At 35.3% G+C, this 17,661-nt stretch overlaps 1 protein-coding gene across 3 annotated transcripts in view; it reads left to right on the top strand.

Annotated features, from left to right (window-relative positions):
- The window catches only part of EML6 (EMAP like 6), a 124,955-nt gene that overhangs the window by 40,576 nt on the left and 66,718 nt on the right, over positions 1-17,661 (top strand). For all 3 annotated transcript variants that reach the window (XR_011807807.1, XM_038175864.2, XM_038175865.2), the window contains exons 2-6: positions 2,234-2,393; positions 7,592-7,690; positions 10,069-10,137; positions 12,747-12,932; positions 13,824-13,959. Coding sequence is in view for 2 of the 3 variants with exons in the window: in XM_038175864.2 (XP_038031792.1) it covers positions 2,234-2,393; positions 7,592-7,690; positions 10,069-10,137; positions 12,747-12,932; positions 13,824-13,959 (650 nt within the window). In the remaining variant the exon portion in view is untranslated. The remainder of the gene's footprint in view (positions 1-2,233; positions 2,394-7,591; positions 7,691-10,068; positions 10,138-12,746; positions 12,933-13,823; positions 13,960-17,661) is intronic.

The raw sequence follows: 17,661 nt of genomic DNA on the forward strand, positions 1-17,661 counted from the left end.
AAGGTGTAGAAGGGCACAGAACCTGTGCCAGTAGGAAATCTTATGATCCGGAGGTCAGAAGAGAAAATAAATTAAAATAGTTGCACATACCGGTTTTGTATTTTAATTTGCAACAAACGTGGAATTCATATATACAGTTACTCAGTCACCAAGATTTGTTCTTTAAATTAGGCTCCATTTCCTTACTCCTTAATCCACTGTTCTGTCTGCCAAAAAAGAGCGCTTGGTTATCTAACAGCCAGACTGAACGTAGGCAGCTGTAGTGCATTGTCAAGGCTGTGAGCGGGAAAGGAATGTCCTTAGCAGTTCCGAAAAATCAGGCTGTGTATTTAGGTGCCAAAAGCTGATATTGGGTCCTAATTTTAGATGCACCATTAGTTGACTCCATGCATCAAAAAGAATAAAGCAAATAACAGATATGTTTGGTACGGGCGTATTTAGGTTGTAGGGAATGTGTTGTTGTTCATATCCAGGAACAGAAATACCAAGCGTAAGATAGGAAGTTTTAGTATGTGGAAGCCAAACTGTACAAACCAGTGGTAGATGTAATTAAGCTGAAATTCTGTTCTAACAGTGAGATAGATAAGTTCAATTAATTTTTTCCATCTGGTTTTTATTTTTATCATTGAAGAAAAGTAATCTAACTGAATTCTAAGTATCAGAACTTAAATATGGTGGAGTCATCCTTTATTCCCCTAGTGAACTAGTTGACACAGTGAAATGTAGAATCCAAGCCTAAGAAGAAAAGGAGAAATGCACAAGTGCAGGAGAAGATAAAATAGTTTTATTGGACACTATGCTATACGTGTACTTTTTGCATGAATTGTTCTTTAACATGAAAAATTGAGTACGCACGTTTTTGAAACATCCTTTTTTTGTTTTGTTTTTAAAAGAATCTTCTCCATAATTAGTATTATCTACTACTGGAATAGAAAAAAAATAGCTGCCCTAAGCCATCTGTTGAATGCCAATTTATTAATAGAATATTTTTTCGTAATTCCATCTGTAGCTCACATATTCAGACATTGTTCTAATTTGTTTCCTGAATAACAGTGTAAAACTGTCTATGTATTCCTATTACCTTAGGGAGGGTTTTTTATTATTAACATCCCCAGGCTAGATTTTCAAACTAGATCCTTCGGGCTTTGCCAAAGAGAATATCTTACGGGTTGAAGGATAGCTTGACAATAGCTCAGAATAATTGCAAAGAGTAGTTTCTGCTACTGTGTCACTACTGATAGTCTGCATTACTCTTTTGTTAATGTGGGGTGAAGTTTGCTAAATGGTGGCCTTCTGTCTTTTCATGTTACAATGAAAATCTGTTGTGTGTGACAAGAAATATATATATATTTCTTTTTTACATGATGTTACTACGTGGTTCCAGAATGTTTGACATCTAAGAGAAATGCTCCCAGCTCAAGATGGAAACCATCCCAGGAGGTCTTTAAAAGACGTTTAGATGTTGAACTTAGCGATATGGTTTAGTGGAGGACTTCTTAGTGTTAGGTCAGAGGTTGAACTCGATGATCTTGAGGTCTCTTCCAACCTAGACAATTCTGTGATTCTGTGAAATAAATATTGAAGTTCACAATTAGGCATGGGAATGAGAAAGGTACTGTGGGCTGCCTGGTGGCAGAAGTGCCCTCTCATATTCACCTGGAACTTCCTGTGCTTCAGTTTGTGCCCGTTTCCTCTCAATAGAACAAATATTGTTCTTCAAATACAGGAGAAAGTTTATTTTTGTATCCTCTAAGTCCATTTTTAAACTTCTAATTATGAGAGGATTTCTTGCATGTAAATTGTGAAAAATGTTATTTATTCAGCTGGTGATCCGTATTTCAGAATATTTAAGCTGATGTGTAGAAGTGGAATAAATTTTTGAAAATCACCCACTGACTTCATAAAGCCATGAAAGACTAAGATAAAAACCCATGTAAAAAATTTCTGGTTACATTTTTCTTAAAATGTGTAGTTAAAACATTATTGCATGATAAATTGTATTCTGCAGTCACCAAGTCAATCTCAAACATATTATTTTAAGATATAAGTAGATAATGGGATAGACTGAGTTTTGAAGACAGTTAATATGATAATTGAATATATTTATATAATAAATTGAAAGGGGATCGTTTTTGAGAACTATGAAAAATTAAGTTTTAGTTTCATTTTTGCATTTTATACTGTTTTACTGATTGAACAAGTGTATTGTAACTTAAATTGTATTCTGTTTCAGCCTTGCAGTTCATCCAGATAAAACTTTAGTAGCTACAGGGCAGGTTGGAAAGGACCCTTACATCTGCATCTGGGATTCCTACCGTGTACAGACTGTTTCTGTTCTTAAGGATGCACACACACATGGAGTCGCCTGCTTAGCTTTTGATTCAGATGGCCAGGTTTGTATATCTTCTTTCTCTGTGCTTTTAATTTAGTTTGATTTCTGATTCCAGGAGATAATGCACATATTAGTACTGTATGTGTAGGTAGCTGCGTTGCTGTAGTACTGAAATTCCTATTGTGACTAATTTTTTTAATGCAAGGACTGCAAATATAGTTCTTTCAAAGACCAAAACCCTCAACCTAGAATTCAACTCAAGTAGATGCATTGGTTGTTGGACAAATACCTGTACAAGAAATGGCCCTACCTGGCTCACATGTAATAGCTTCACCACATACTTAGCACCTACTGTTTAAAGAGACCAGTTCCTGGCAGAGTCTTTACAATCCTGCAGTTTTTTTGGCAGACGGACTCCAGTAATCTCACTGCTAAGAGTCTCATTGGCTATGATACACAGTAAATTTAATTTAAAAAGGGGGCTAGAACACAGAGTGTATAGTTTTGTACACTATTATATGATTATATGATATTTTTAGACAATATTAATATGAGTAAATGGTGGGCTATTCACAGCTAAGCGCATTGAATTTTTCCCTGGAGGAGAGCTAGTAAAAAACATTAAATCTATTTTCTTCCTTCTTCAGTCACAATTTATATAAAAGTGAGAAATACTTCATACTCACTTCATATTCATAGTTGTCTATAAAATTAACAGTGCAATTTAGTCATTACTGATGTCCAGGTTTCTGGTGTAAAACTGAGGTAGTAGTTTATAATTGGTTGCCGAAATATTTTTAGGAATGCTTAGATTAGCTGATTCCCGGATTCTTGCACAGATCATCCTTGATTTTTCTGCTTGCTTGCATACATCAGAATTAAAACTGAAAAGGGCAGATTTGCCTTTAAATGTTTTTCTTAAAATCATGTTGTAGACAGTTAGATGTCTACAGAGAAGCATTTTGCTATCATATGCCTAATTACTCTTCCATTGACCACACAGTGGTTTTATTTCTCTTTGGATTGTATTTCTTCATTAGAAATTAGAAGTAAGTTTCTATTTTAAGCCTAGTTTTCACCCATCTTCCTCCATTTTTTTTAAAGTAAAGCCATTTCTTCTGAAATCTCATGTGTCGATTCTAATTAAAGAAAAAGGTGTTCCTGGGAAGTGTGGAATCAAAAATGAAGTGAGAAAACCCCCAAATCAACAGAAGAAAATTTCAAATGCTATAATATTTTAAAGATATTGTTTTTTCAAAAATATGTTATTAAAATTTTCTCTTATGTTTTACTTCCTGAGACAGGTGAGTAAACTTTTTAAAAAACCCTACTTAAACACCTGAAAAGTTAAATAGTTGGCCAAGAGCTCAGTCAGTATGAGTTAAAGTTGGAGGCTCTTCTGGAAGTCCTGCTGGGTGCCTACCTATAGTTAAGAGTTGAACTTAATTCCGTGTTGATGTTGCAAAACAGCAACATTCTTTTTCCGGAAACATTGGAGAAGTTGCAGTTTATTCTGGAAGTGAAAATTTGCATAGAATGCTTTTATATCTGGAGAAAGACCAATTCTGGAAAACATAAATATGGATGATGTATCTTGGCTTTTTGCTGCCCTTTCTGGCTTACAGAGCAAGGTGCTGTGTTGAACCAAAATTAAAGGGCTTTGAGTGAAGTCTTTAAGCATATGAAATTCAGAGTTGCTAGCAGTTCCAGTTTATTTAGTCAGCACAGTCACCTCAGGGAGCTGGCATCTTGTGGTTGGACCAAATACATATCACGCACAAGGCTCACACCTTTCCTTCAAGTGCATGCCTTTTATTCTTTTTTTATTGTAAAATAAAAATGGGCTCGATTCCCATAAAATCAACTTGTCTTCCTCCCGCTCTGCTATGCACAAACTCTGATTGTCAAGATACATTATCCATATTTATGTTTTCCAGCATTGATCTTTCTGCAGATATAAAAGCATTCTATGCTGTGTTGAGGGCTGCGTGGCTCCAATATGAGGATTTAGCAAAGGTCCCAAAATAGTGACACTGCATTTATAGTTTAGTCACGCTAATTAGCTCCTGTTTTATGAGAAACTCTGGGGTGTTTTCAGGTATTCAAGTGAATTAGTTCTGAAATATTACTTCCTGCTGGAATTCAGCTGACACTGCATGGAGACAGCTTAGGTGTCTCTGCAGTGCTTCCCTGGCATAATTAACCACAAACTGGGTAATGAAGAGTGAACAGTATTTGTTGTCTTTTTTAATATACAGAGGAGATAGATAGGCAGCTTAAATCAAAGATAGCTTATATGCTTCCTTTATTTTATGTACTTTCAATAAGACTCTGAAATTTAGATATTAATATATGAAAGTAAATTTCCTATTAATGTTATTTGTAATTAATACTGTATTTTAAAAGTCCTGATGGGAGCTGAATATCTGGCTGAACAGCTGCTATTTAAAAATAGATATTTGGGACTTTTTCTGTATAACTAGGAGATGACATTTGGTGGGAGGGAAGCTGCACATTTTTCAGATGTTTGATGAAGAGCTGTCAGTTTGTATATAATTAAAAATATATTTTGTTGAACCAGGAACAAATTAGAGTTTGAAAGTAGTAACATCTAGACTTTGCAGAATTACCTACAAAGCTGATGTCTTTTATGTAGAAGTATTTCAGTAATGCTTCATATTTCAATTTCTGTTCCGAGTTGTTTTATAAGGATCCTTTTGTGTAATTTCTTTAATAATAACAATAATAAAAAAGAGTAAGGAGAGTACTGCCATAGTGCATACGTACGTTTTAAAATTCAGCATTACATTGCAGTAGGCTTCTTTAACCAGATCTTCTAAGTCTGCATAGATTTAAAAATAATTGTTTAATTATGTGCATAAGCTACTTGGCAGATATTTTCTTCTATTGATCCTGTGAATTCTCTAATCAGGATGCTGTCAAAGTCCCTCCCAAAAGGAGTATTAAAAGTAAAAGCCTTTCAACCAAAAAGGAAACTCAGCATTTATCATTCTTCTGCCAGCAGGAGACCATCCTTGGTAAACTGAAGAGAAAAAAGAAAATATAAAATATTAGGTACTATCCTCTAGTTGTTTCACTGTCCATCTACTGTATAGTGGTAATTTCCTGACTGGGAGCTACAGTTCAGGTCTGATGTTAAAATCATGAATCTAAAAGATACTGTAAGTACTGCCATGGTTTCCATGGTGAAGAGAACAGTATAAAAAAGGTGAGAAAAAGTTGGAATCAGTGATGGTTCCATGAAAAAATATCTTGTGTTTTGATCTGTACATCCAACCCCCGGGTAGGTGTAGATTATTCAAGAGCAAATAAAACATGTTTGCTACAATACTCCTCCTTTCATGTGACTGCAGTAGACTCTCATAAGGGTGAATTTAACAAGGCCTCAGGTATTTTTCTGTCAGTGAGAGACATATAAAGACTAGTCTGGACTTGGAGAAACTCAGAGGAAAATATACACGTGCTTTTTTCATTAATACCATATTGCTTAGTACACTTGCTTGTAAGAATTGCTTGCATCTTGCATTACTGCAGAGTTCAGCTGTTATATTAGGTTGTAATGTATGTTATGACAATTCCCAAGCAACCAAATGTAAAAAGGATTTATCTGATTGCTCTAAAATACAGGAACCGTAACTATTAAGGAGGCAGTGCAGGGTGCATGTGTATCTACTGCCTTTAATCTAGAGTTTTTTGGAAGTGGCCAATTTAAGGAAGATGTACACTGTTTTTACACTTTAAGATAATGTGAAAAGGTATGGAATATCTTGTCTATAATTTATTTTGCTAATGAACGATAAGTGGAGCCTTCTGTTTCTTTACAAATAATGATTTCTCTCAATTCTGTAGTGGTTGGTAGCCTTAGAGCAATTAGTTTTTTTGTTTGTTTGTTTCCTAATATAGTATTTTAAAGGAATCTTTGGTAATTGCGCTTGTTTTCTTTTAACACTGGTTTTGTATTAACTCAGAAATCTCTAGACTTTAATTAATTTGCCTATTGAAAATCTGAGAAAAAAATAGCGGATATTTAATGGAAGGAAACGTACAAAACAGAGATTCAGTTTGCAAGTTATCTTCTTAAAGCAAATCTTCAAGGAGAAGATCTGGTCCTTGTCATATCTGAAACATATGCCCATTTGGATCAGATGATTCATCTGCTCATCTTTGAGGCCAAAATAAGGTTTCATTTACTGCATGTTCTTGAAGTGCAGGCTTTCCTATAACAGAGCAGATTGCTTAGGAGCTTTAGTTGGACTCTTCAGTCTTTATGATAAGACATTTGTGGATGGGACAATGAGAAGAGTAAGGGACAGGCGGTATTGATGCAACAGACGTGACTTTTTAAAAAGTGTTACTGAACTAGAAGATTGTTTCCCATGAAAAAAGTCTCTCAGACACTTCCTGCAGTGCAAGTTACTCATGTGTAACCATTATATATCCCTATGCAGCATATGTTGGTTGGCATCATATCCAGTATGTACAGTTGCAGTACGTTTGGCACTAATTTAGTCTTCACATCACAATGTGTCTTCACAGATCACAGCAGTCTCTTCTCCCATCAGTCATGGAATCATAAACTGATAGAACTGTTTGGATTGGAAGGGACCTTAAAAATCATCTGATTCCAACTCTGCTGCCATGGGCAGGGACACCTCCCACTACACCAGGTTGCTCAAAGCCCCATCCAACCTGGCCTTGAACACTTCCAGGATGTCAAAGATCTCCCACCTAATAGGAAACTCTGCTGGAAATCATGTAAAGTTGGGCATAATGAGCACAATCACTGGAAGGTTATCCAATAAAAACTAGGTTATGTGGTTGTTAAAAGTATATCCAATTCAGATTCTAAACCTCAGCAAAACAAGTATAATGAAGAAAAGTGTATTTGGGATAGTGAGATCTTGTATTTCTATAATTCACTATTATTATCAGGTTAATAAATCAAAATGCTAGTGTTGTTCACCTCAAATGAGTACTTCAATTCTTTCATGATAAGTTTTATTTGAGACACTGGTAACATGGAATTAATTACCTGACTCTAGACAAGATAAGACATTTCAGTGCTTTCTCCAGTGAGCAAGTGGTTAACAAGAATATCTTGATGGTGCCTTTAACAATATAGTTCAAATGCAAGGCAAATGGGAAGATACATTTGTACACACAATAACTTGAAGTACAGTAAACTGATTTTTGTGTTGATTCTCTCTTAACTAGATTATTATTATTGTTTTTCCTTAGCGTTTAGCTTCAGTGGGACTGGATGCCAAAAATACAGTGTGTATTTGGGACTGGAAGAGAGGAAAACTACTGGCAACAGCTACAGGCCATTCAGACAGGGTAATTGTATAAAAGGTTTATTGAATCTTGTCTGGGAGTTACAAAAGTGTTTTAAATTTATTTATTTATTCATTTGTTTCCATCAGGTCAATGCAGAGGTAATTCCATATATTCTACCAGTTTTTAAAATACCAAATAAGATATTTGTTTCTTCTCATTATGCCAAACAAAGCACAGTGCTAGTGAAAGAGGAACATGATGGATTCTTGAGCTGGCTGTCTAGCAAGCCTAGGGAGGAAATACTTTGCAATTATACACTGATTAGGATGATTTATAGGCGTTTATATGAGACATGAAATGCTAGCTCAGTGGATGAGGGTAATATTCTTTCTGAGTACATCAAAAAGACATTTTATCCTGAGGGAAAGCTTAATTATTTCACTTTTTATTTTTGCTTAAGATAGTTACTTATAGGTGAACTATAATTAGGATAAATACTCTTTTTCTAGCTATTAACTTCAAGTAAGGGGTCATAATAACCTCAGTAAATAGGAGAACTGAGCAGGCCTAAGTCTAGATTATTTTTCAGGATTAAAAAATCTTTTAACAAGGTTAGCATATGCGAAATAACTCCCAACCATATATAAGCACAAACATGTATATGATAAAATAAGTTCTGGACACATTCTGACAACTTTTTTTCTTAAGCAAATTATATTATAACAAGTTAGAATGTTACAATATTGAAATACTAGAATGTTTTACGACATATGAAGGAGTATTTATTTATGATAGAATATATGCAAGCAGAGCAGCCTACTAAACCCTTCCTTACAGTATACCTGTATGTACAAATCTATCCGCATCTTATGTATTATCAGATAAATCATAGAATCACAGAATTGTTTGAGTTGGAAGGAACCTTAAAGACCATTTGGTTCCAGCCCCCCTGCCATGGGCAGGGACATCTTCCACTTGAGCAGGCTGCCTGAAGCCCCATCCAGCTTGGCCTTGAGCACTTTAGAGATGGGGCATCCACAGCTTCTCTGGACAGCCTGTTCCAGTGCCTCACCGCCCTCAATCAGTAATTTATTTTTACTATGTTCACAACACAACATAATTTTTCTTAGTCTTTGTTTAAATTTATTCTTTCAGAACTGATTCACTTCCCAGTTAGGTCAGTGGAAGTTTTGCTACTACCTTGTGCTACTAACTACAGTAGGCACAAGGTCAGGTTCTGATTTAGAAGAAGACGCCAGGACAGGCAAGAAGTACTAAAATCGTAGTTTCTGTACACTTTCACAACCAGAAAAGGGAGATTTTTTATTGAAGAGGGAGTGGTAAAGAATGCATGTCTAATTAGGTCACAAATTATAATGACTTAGTCTGCCAGAGTCATACAGCATTTCTGAAAACAAAATATCTTGCTTGTATAACAGAAAATAAAATAGTACTTGAACTACCGTAAGTCATGATTTTTATAAAGAAGATAAATATTTTGTGGGAGGGCAGCACTAGAAAGCTGTTTGAAATTCTCAGATGATTTATAAGTAACAGCTGAAGAGCTGGAATTAGCAAGAAGTCCCGTTGTCTTTCTCTACAGATGTATATTTCCTGCAGTAACTAGTGATTGTGGTAACCTCATTGGTTCTCATCTCAGACACTAAAAAGTTGAATGCCACAGATGTCAAGTCTATAAATGACATGCTGTTGAAAATTTGTGCAGAAATATAAACTTGTTATTTCCAAACTTTATGTGGTATTTTTCATTTGGCATAATCCCATAGTCATAGAATACACTGTAAATTTGTTCTGATAAACTATAGAGGATCTGATGCTAATTTTTTTGATGTATGCTGTTATAAATGCAACATTAATCAAAATGAATAATGCAGTTTTATCTGTATAGATTAGTTAGATGAATTACATGTATACCTTTTGTCATGTATACATTTATACATACATATATGTATACATATTATACATACATGCATACATTTTGTCACTGGGGTCTTTCTGTAATTGGGTTAAGCTGCATATCGTACCTCACATTAAAATAATCATATCATACCTCACATTAAAATGATGAACAAAGACAAATGTACCAGTCTTTTATCCCTAAACTTGAGGAACATTTGCTCACAACATGACTCCCATCTTATTTGAGACTGTAAATATGTTTATTCAAGAATATCTTGGAGCTGGAATAGATTACTGGTGTGAAGGCAGAAATGAGGTGTGTTGACAGAACTGGGTGAGAAGGCCTTATTTGGCTTTATCATTGTTTACAAGGAGTTCCAGACTTACCTGTATGTTGTGCTTTCATTTTTAGTCGTAGATTGCAGTCGATATTATGCCTAAAAATTGGTAAAAGCAAACCGAGCCTAGATGCAATTACCATATAATGCAAAGTATCAGCTTTCTATGTTTCTTAACAGATATTTGATATTTCCTGGGATCAATATCAACCAAATAGAATTGTCAGCTGTGGAGTAAAACACATAAAGGTAATAGCTTTTGTGTTCTGTTTGTTGTTGTGTTTTTTGTTGTTGTTGTTTTGTTTTTTTAAAGTAAATTACAGTTGTCAAAGAAGGGCTTAGATGTAAGAGGTTTTCTATTTTTCTTTTTTTAATCTGTGAACACTGTCAAAACTTCGGTGCCAGTTTAGGCGTTCAGCAGTGACTTGACGTGCAACTTAACAAGCAAAGTGGGAAGATCATTTGGTGTAATTTTCATTATCTACTTCTAATTTTGTGGTTCTCTGCCTTCTTTCTGTCTCTGAAACCCTTCAGTGATTTCTCTTGACAAGTGTCACAAGGGGTCACTGGACAGGTATAGGATGAATTAAATCAGAAGTATGAATTGAATGAACTTCTGTTTGGCCTATCATGCTACCAGGAATTGTGGGAACACTGCAGGGAAGGTATGCAATACTTGCAGAGATGAACAGATGGAAGCACATGGATCCCACTATTTGCTCCCTCTAATTCTCCTTGTCTGGAATTGACTTAAATATGAACCTAGATATATAGCTTAAGTTTAGGATAAAACTTCTTGCACCTATAAAAAACTCAGAGAGAAATCCTTGTTTGCTCATACTCCCTGAAGGTTTCTGTTTTCTTCCTGCCTCATCAAAAGCATTCCTAACAGATGGCAATTATTTCACATGGTTGAGGTGGGAAGAGCTTTAACTAGAAGTTTAGAAACCAGTTAATATCTCTAGTTCTGGTTACTGAGAAGCTTGTGCCCATTAAACCACCACTGCTTTCAAACTGTGGGTGGTTTTGGCAGAAGTGATACCATCTGTTGTATTCTGCAAGCTGTCTTCCAAAACCTGTCTTTGTTTGGCACCTGTGTTGTGTTTAGAATGGCCATAATTGCCCTGAACAGGCATAATACCAGCAAAGTCAATACATATAAAGTCATGCCAAAAAAAGAAAAAAAAAGAAAAGAAAAAGAGAAGGGGGGCGGGGGGAGTTGGAATGCTTTATGATTATATGTGCACCTTCAGTGATGCTCAGGCAACAGTCTATGTAGTTGTCATTCATTATAAGCCTATGGAAATATAATAATTAACTTACTAAGAAGGAAAAGAACAGCTCTGAAGTTATTGTATCACTTTGAGAATAGGGACTAATAGACCCATTTATTCCTTTAGCATTTCAGTTCTATTGGGTCATTTGGCTGAGCAAAAGTTCAAAGTGGTGGTAAAGCCTATGTGCTAAGGCATGTCAGATTGAGCTCAGGATCCACCCTCCACCCACTTCCTAATGTTGCTACCTTCTCTGTTGCCTTTCTAGAGCTAACCAGAAGTGAGGAGAGCATATGTTTTTCTCACAGTATGAGAGCCCTAAGGGAAATATTCCCACTGCCTGCTCATAAATTGACTTATGGAAAAAAATAATTATCAGTAGAGAAGGATCTGAAATAAAAAACCTTGATACAAGGATCTCCTGAATTCAACTTTCTAGGAAACGTATAGGAGCAAGCAAAAGACAAAGACTTAAAAATTGGGTTTAAGGTCACAAAAAAGATGTAGGCATATGAAGTGAGACATAGACATTATGCACCTATGTGAGACACTTCAATATTCTTGTTCAGTCTCTCAGAGTATCTCCTTATTGTGAAATGGACCACAGAGCATAAATGCCTCATCTAGTAAAGACCTGAGCTGACGAGACCATTCAGGACTGTGCTATACCCCACACACACTTACTGTTCTGTTTCTACATGTGTTCAGAACCTCATAGTGCTGCCTTATCTAGGATGCCTGGGGAATTTCAATACTTCTCTTACACATCTAAGTGAGATCCTCTTTACTCTTCCTTCACTGGGAAGCCTGATCCTTGAGGAGGAGCTGAGAACACAGACTCTCCTTGATAAAATTATGTCTATTAAAAAAATTACACTCAGAACTGATTCCAAAAGTATGAGTGTGATTTCTCTAGCCCAGCCCTAACAACACCGTTGTAAGACAAAGTCTAGATTCTTTTGCTCCTTTTCTCTTCACCAGCAGTCTTATAATCTCGGCTGAACGTTACTGTCTGTGCAAGAGTGAAGCAAGTCACTATTCCACAGCTAGAAAATCCTATTACTTTGCAGTTCAGTTTCACGTACAAGCCCTCCAGCCCACAGGTGGTTTCTCAACAAATTTAGTTTTGAGGGGCATATCTCTTTCAGTACATTACTAAAGGGCAGAAAAGTATTTTCAGCTCATCTAGAAGCTTAAGTATTTTATTGCTCCAGAGCTGTAGCAAGAAAAATTGGATGTTTTTGGCTTTTGAAAGTGTGCTTTCACATTCATAGATTTCACCCAACAGAGTATGATAAAAATTAGTGAGTTAAAAGGAAGAGGTAATATAGTAATTATGAGGCGGAGTGCTCCCTCAGTTTCACAAGCAGCTTGATCAGTTTGTTTTCTTCTTAGACTTAACACTGCATTTGCCTCAGGGTTTCCTGTTCTTGGTAAACAGGCAATATGGGAAGTAATGGGTAGTCTCATAGCGCTACAGGAGTCATTTAAGTGTCTGTAAGGATGTACAGCTGTGAGATCTGCACATTAATATGAAAAAAAAAATCTGCTCAAATTTTTCCTAATATGCCATTTACATTTCAGTTTTGGACACTGTGTGGAAATGCACTGACAGCAAAAAGAGGAATATTTGGTAAAACAGGGGATCTGCAAACTATCCTCTGCTTAGCATGTGCAAAAGAAGATATCACGTACTCTGGTGCTTTAAATGGAGACATCTATGTTTGGAAAGGGCTAAACTTAGTTCGCACGATTCAAGGAGCGCATAGTGTAAGTTGTTTGTTTTAACATCAATTTCTGAAATTACCTGTTCATTGACTTGAAAACTTCATGAAGGCTTATCTTCAAAGATCTTATTCTGTTTCAGGTCAGAAGAATGTTTAAGACAGTTCATCAGTTAAGAACTTATCTGTAATTTTTTTACTTTATTTACATATTGTCAGCAGGTGCTAGCTGCTGAACTGATAATGACGGAACTTATATTTTTAGCACTGATTTAGCAAGCAGACTAAAGTTTCTAAGTCTAAAGTTTCTGAAGTATTTTTATTAATCCTAAAATTTCTAAAGCTAAAGTTTCACATATTGAATAGCTACAGGTATGATCAGTTCACGTAAGTAAATGGTCTTATTTTAAATATAATTTTACCACTAAAATTCCAAACATTCAAGACTATTCTTCATAAAAGCTTCAACTGGGAGTAAACGTGAGAATGAATTGACAATATTTCGGTTCCTGTCAGATTCCAAATGACGTCTGAACTGAATTCATGAACGAATGTCTCAGTCATCTCTGCACCTGTAAGAATATTTGTATCGCTTGTTTGCTTGTTTTGTTTATTCAGGGTAACTAGTTATTTTAAGTGTTCCATGTTATTCATTTAATAATTCCCATCGTAATATTAACTAAGCCAAATTTAAAGTTCTGCAAGTGGTCTATATCACTATTATCTATATGCAAATTTGTACATAAATCACTATGAATGAGAGAAATTGAAATAAAAGTGTCCCCTTGTGTTTGCTGGTTTGCTTTATGTGGATGGGACAACATTTTGCTGCCTAGCAGTTCCTAGCCTTTAACAAGAATCTATTCAAAAACATTTGCTTCATGTGTTTAAATTGACCGTACAGAACTTTGAAACTTGTTATACTATTGGTTAACAGGCTGGAATTTTTAGTATGTATGCTTGTGAGGAAGGTTTTGCGACTGGAGGGAGAGATGGTTGCATTCGGTTATGGGACACTGATTTCAAACCAATTACTAAAATTGATCTCAGGGAAACTGAACAAGGATACAAAGGTAAGGAGCTATTACTTTTTTTTTTTGCACATCTAGTTAATGGGTTATGACACAATTTAATTTCAAGCATAAATGTCTCTGCATACTGCTGATTCCTTGCTTAATGACTGTATTTACTTTTAAGATCTGTGTTCCTTTTTTATTCTGTCAGTGAAGTAGCATGAAGTTTTCTGTATTTCATCATATAAATAGAAGGATGCTTATCTTTGTTGCTCCCAACGATGGAAATATGAGAAAACAAATAAAAACTGATTAATCACAGGAAGCTGAATTGTTAGCCAAACTGTAATTTATTAATTGTAATTCATTTAACTGAGATATTTGGAACCTAATGTTAATAGATGCTGAGCATCTAAGCACATCATTTAGATTCATTTGGAATGGTAGCACTTGGTATATTTAGTGGAGACGTTACTATTAAATTCTTGACCATCATGTTTGTTGAAACTAATCATGCTTCCTACGAATCATCTCTTTATTTTGTGATTAAGATTTTAAGAGTACTTACAATCTTCATAAGTTACAATGCATGCTTTATCAAGAACTCGTTCTTCTGGGAATTGTACACATCCATTTGAATTGAGAATGCAGCAGTGTGTTTGCTCGCCTGCAGTAGGCTTTACATTAGTTTTGGCAGCCAGCTTTGTAATGGTTTATTTCCCCTGCTTCTTAACTTAAATTTTCCAACAATCTGCATGTTATAATTACCATCAGAATAGTCAGGAGGCAGCTAAGGAGGATAACATTTCATTTCTCAATTATGTATTTTGGCCTATGATCTAGTAACAAGCTTGTTACATTTATTTTTTCAATTTACTTAAACCATATCAGTTGATGATTCTAATTCTTGTGAAATCTGTAAGTTTGCAATATCTATGCTCATCCAGCAAGCAAACCGCCAGCAGCCTTGGATGAACACTGCTCTGCCAATTTGCCTACGTGTAGTGTAAACTTGCAAAATTTGTCTTTTAAAAAATGTGTCAAGAACACCCAGCCAGTAGTCCATTTGCTGTATAATTCTGGCTTCATGTAGGTTTTTGCAGGCAGAACCATAATGTTTAATATTAATTCCTAGAAAACATTTGCATTACCCTATTATAATTTACATCAGTTTTTAATCAACTTAGAAATACCTTATAAAAATGGTGGAGAAATAAGCCTGCCTGCACTGTGAGTTAGGAGGATCATTCAGGCTAATAGCACTCTTGCAGGCTGTCTGTTCCTAATAAAAGTCAGAATAACTTACATGAAGGGCTACACAAAGAAAGCAGTGCTGACGCACAAAACGTGCATGGTCATCTTCCTTTGCTCCTTATGAAGTGATGCTGGGCATGAATGTTATTGCATACATTCATGAAACCAGAGTAGAAGCAAGCTTTTGGTCTTACTGCTACCTGGGATGTGTCCACACTTAGGGCATGACAGACTTTATCTGACTTCAGTTACTTTTAATTGACTGTTGTTTAACAAAACTTATACGGAAAATTTTAACTACTAAATAATATCTTACATTACAGAACTGTGATTATTCATAAAGGTCATTGTCTGTCTGCAGAAAGCAACTGGCTATCCTTCAACAGCTTGCCTAAAAAGAGATTTGGGACTTGATTAAGTTCAATCAAGAAAGGGCTCAGTGAGGGAAAATTCCCATTAGATGTGCTGTTTGGTGATTCTAACTTTATGCCTTTATTTTTGCTATCTGCTAAATGTTAAAAGAAATAGAATTCTTAGATGGGAGTAGCTAAGCAGAACCAGACATCGTAACAGCAGTTGTATGTCTGAGTGACAGTCAATAAAGAATTTTGCTATCTTATTGCATGGCAAAAGTAGTAAAAATAATCATTTCTAGAAAGTGAATTATGTTGCTATTTAGTGCATATTTTATGTAAACAATAAATTAAAAATAAATTAATTAAGTGATTTCTAAAAACTAAAACATTGTCCAAATCTTGTCTTGAAAGCACTTCAATCCTTCAGGTTTTATGTTTGTCTGTCAAAACATTGTCTGCATTAATGGCAAGAAACTGATGTAAGCAATAAGCAAGTGTGCAAAATTTTACCAGAGCTTAATCAAAGATGGTGTGGTCATGAGCATTATCATTTAGACTATCTGTGAAATGTTGTGACTGCTGTATCACTACAACTATATTTACAAATAAATAAATAAAAGGACATTGGGGATGACTGCTGGTCATAAAATCCTAAAATCCAAGCATGTGCTTATATCCCTGTCACCTTGTTCTTGTTCTGGCCTTTCTTCTCTCTTGTGTTCTTTCAGTGTGATACAGCTCCTGCCTGCTGTTTCAGTTGTGTCTGTCCAGTATGTCATCCAGTAGTTTAAGCATATAGGTAACTGAAAGCAGTGGTGGTTGCCTTAGTTGCTTACCCATGACCTTCTGTTCCTCCATTCCAATTACATTTTTTCCAAAGCATTTTACAAAGACATCAACATTCAAACTTAAAACTCCTTTCTAGGGTAGCAGGAATATTTTTTTGGCATACCCTCATTCATTGGTCATCCTGTACGGAGGAGTACTAAATGCTTTTAAAATAAGATGCATCACCAGTAAAAATCAGATCATAAACTTGCCATTTCTATTTAAATACACATGAATACTAGTAAAAATTCTTATAGTGTGTAATCTTTCCTTATGTGCACCACATCACAGAAAAAACCTCTCCCACATCAAAAGTTGTCATTAATAGTTTAACTCTTAACAATATCAATTTTGTACTTAACATCCGAGCTTCATTGCTTGTATGGCCTTCAGTGTTTATAAAGAAAACTCGAGTCAAAAATTCCATTGAAATTTAGCTGTGTGACAGAATAGATCTGTTAAAATTAAAAGGTACTGGAACTGGACAAGGCAATAAATGAAGATTATCTTGCCCTTCTCAAGAGATGATACAAGATGCTTACAGTAAATTTTATTTATGTGACTAGAAGTTAATTGCATTGAATATTCAATTCCAAACATGATAAAATTGTGATGTGTTTGACCTTGATTACATGACAAATGATTTTTTTTTTTTTTAATTCGCACTTTACAGCATCTCGACCCATTATCCAAACTTTTAGAAATTTTAATCTATTGAAAATTCTACCTACCCTGGAGATAGTTAGCCAAAGAATGCTATCAATTCATTAATGTTCTGGCTTGAAGCATTCTTTCTCAGCTAAGGGTAACTAAACCAAATTCAGTCTTAGAGCTGTTCTACTTTTTGAGAGTTCTTCATAAATATTTGCTAGCAGACTTCCCTACTTTAAAAGATGTTTTAGAATACAAAACACTAGTTTTCAAACACAGTCACATATGTTGGGGTACTCAGTGCTGTAATTCATTGCTCAACCTGTTAAGATTGTATTTTTAAGCTTGTAGTTAGTAAAATTCTAGCTGCAAAGTTATGATGAGATCCGTGGAATAAGATGAAGCTCTCTAAAAGGTATACAAAGCAAGGTTCTGGTTTTTTTTTTTTGTAATAATGAGTTTGGATAAAAGCAGAGAACTGATAACTCGGGCATAAACAATTATATTTAAACTTGCCATTAAAAGTTTGATCACCATTTTATTTATTTAAATATGGAAAAATTTAAAATTAAAAAAAAAGGGAGAAAAGAAGAGCATGTGCCAGTTGCTGCACCTGGGATGGGGGAACCCGGGCTGTATATACAGCCTGGGAGACAAGACGCTTGAGGGCAGC

The sequence above is a fragment of the Anas platyrhynchos genome, chromosome 3 (genome assembly GCF_047663525.1).
Source record: "Anas platyrhynchos isolate ZD024472 breed Pekin duck chromosome 3, IASCAAS_PekinDuck_T2T, whole genome shotgun sequence".
In the NCBI taxonomy this organism is placed as follows: domain Eukaryota; kingdom Metazoa; phylum Chordata; class Aves; order Anseriformes; family Anatidae; genus Anas; species Anas platyrhynchos.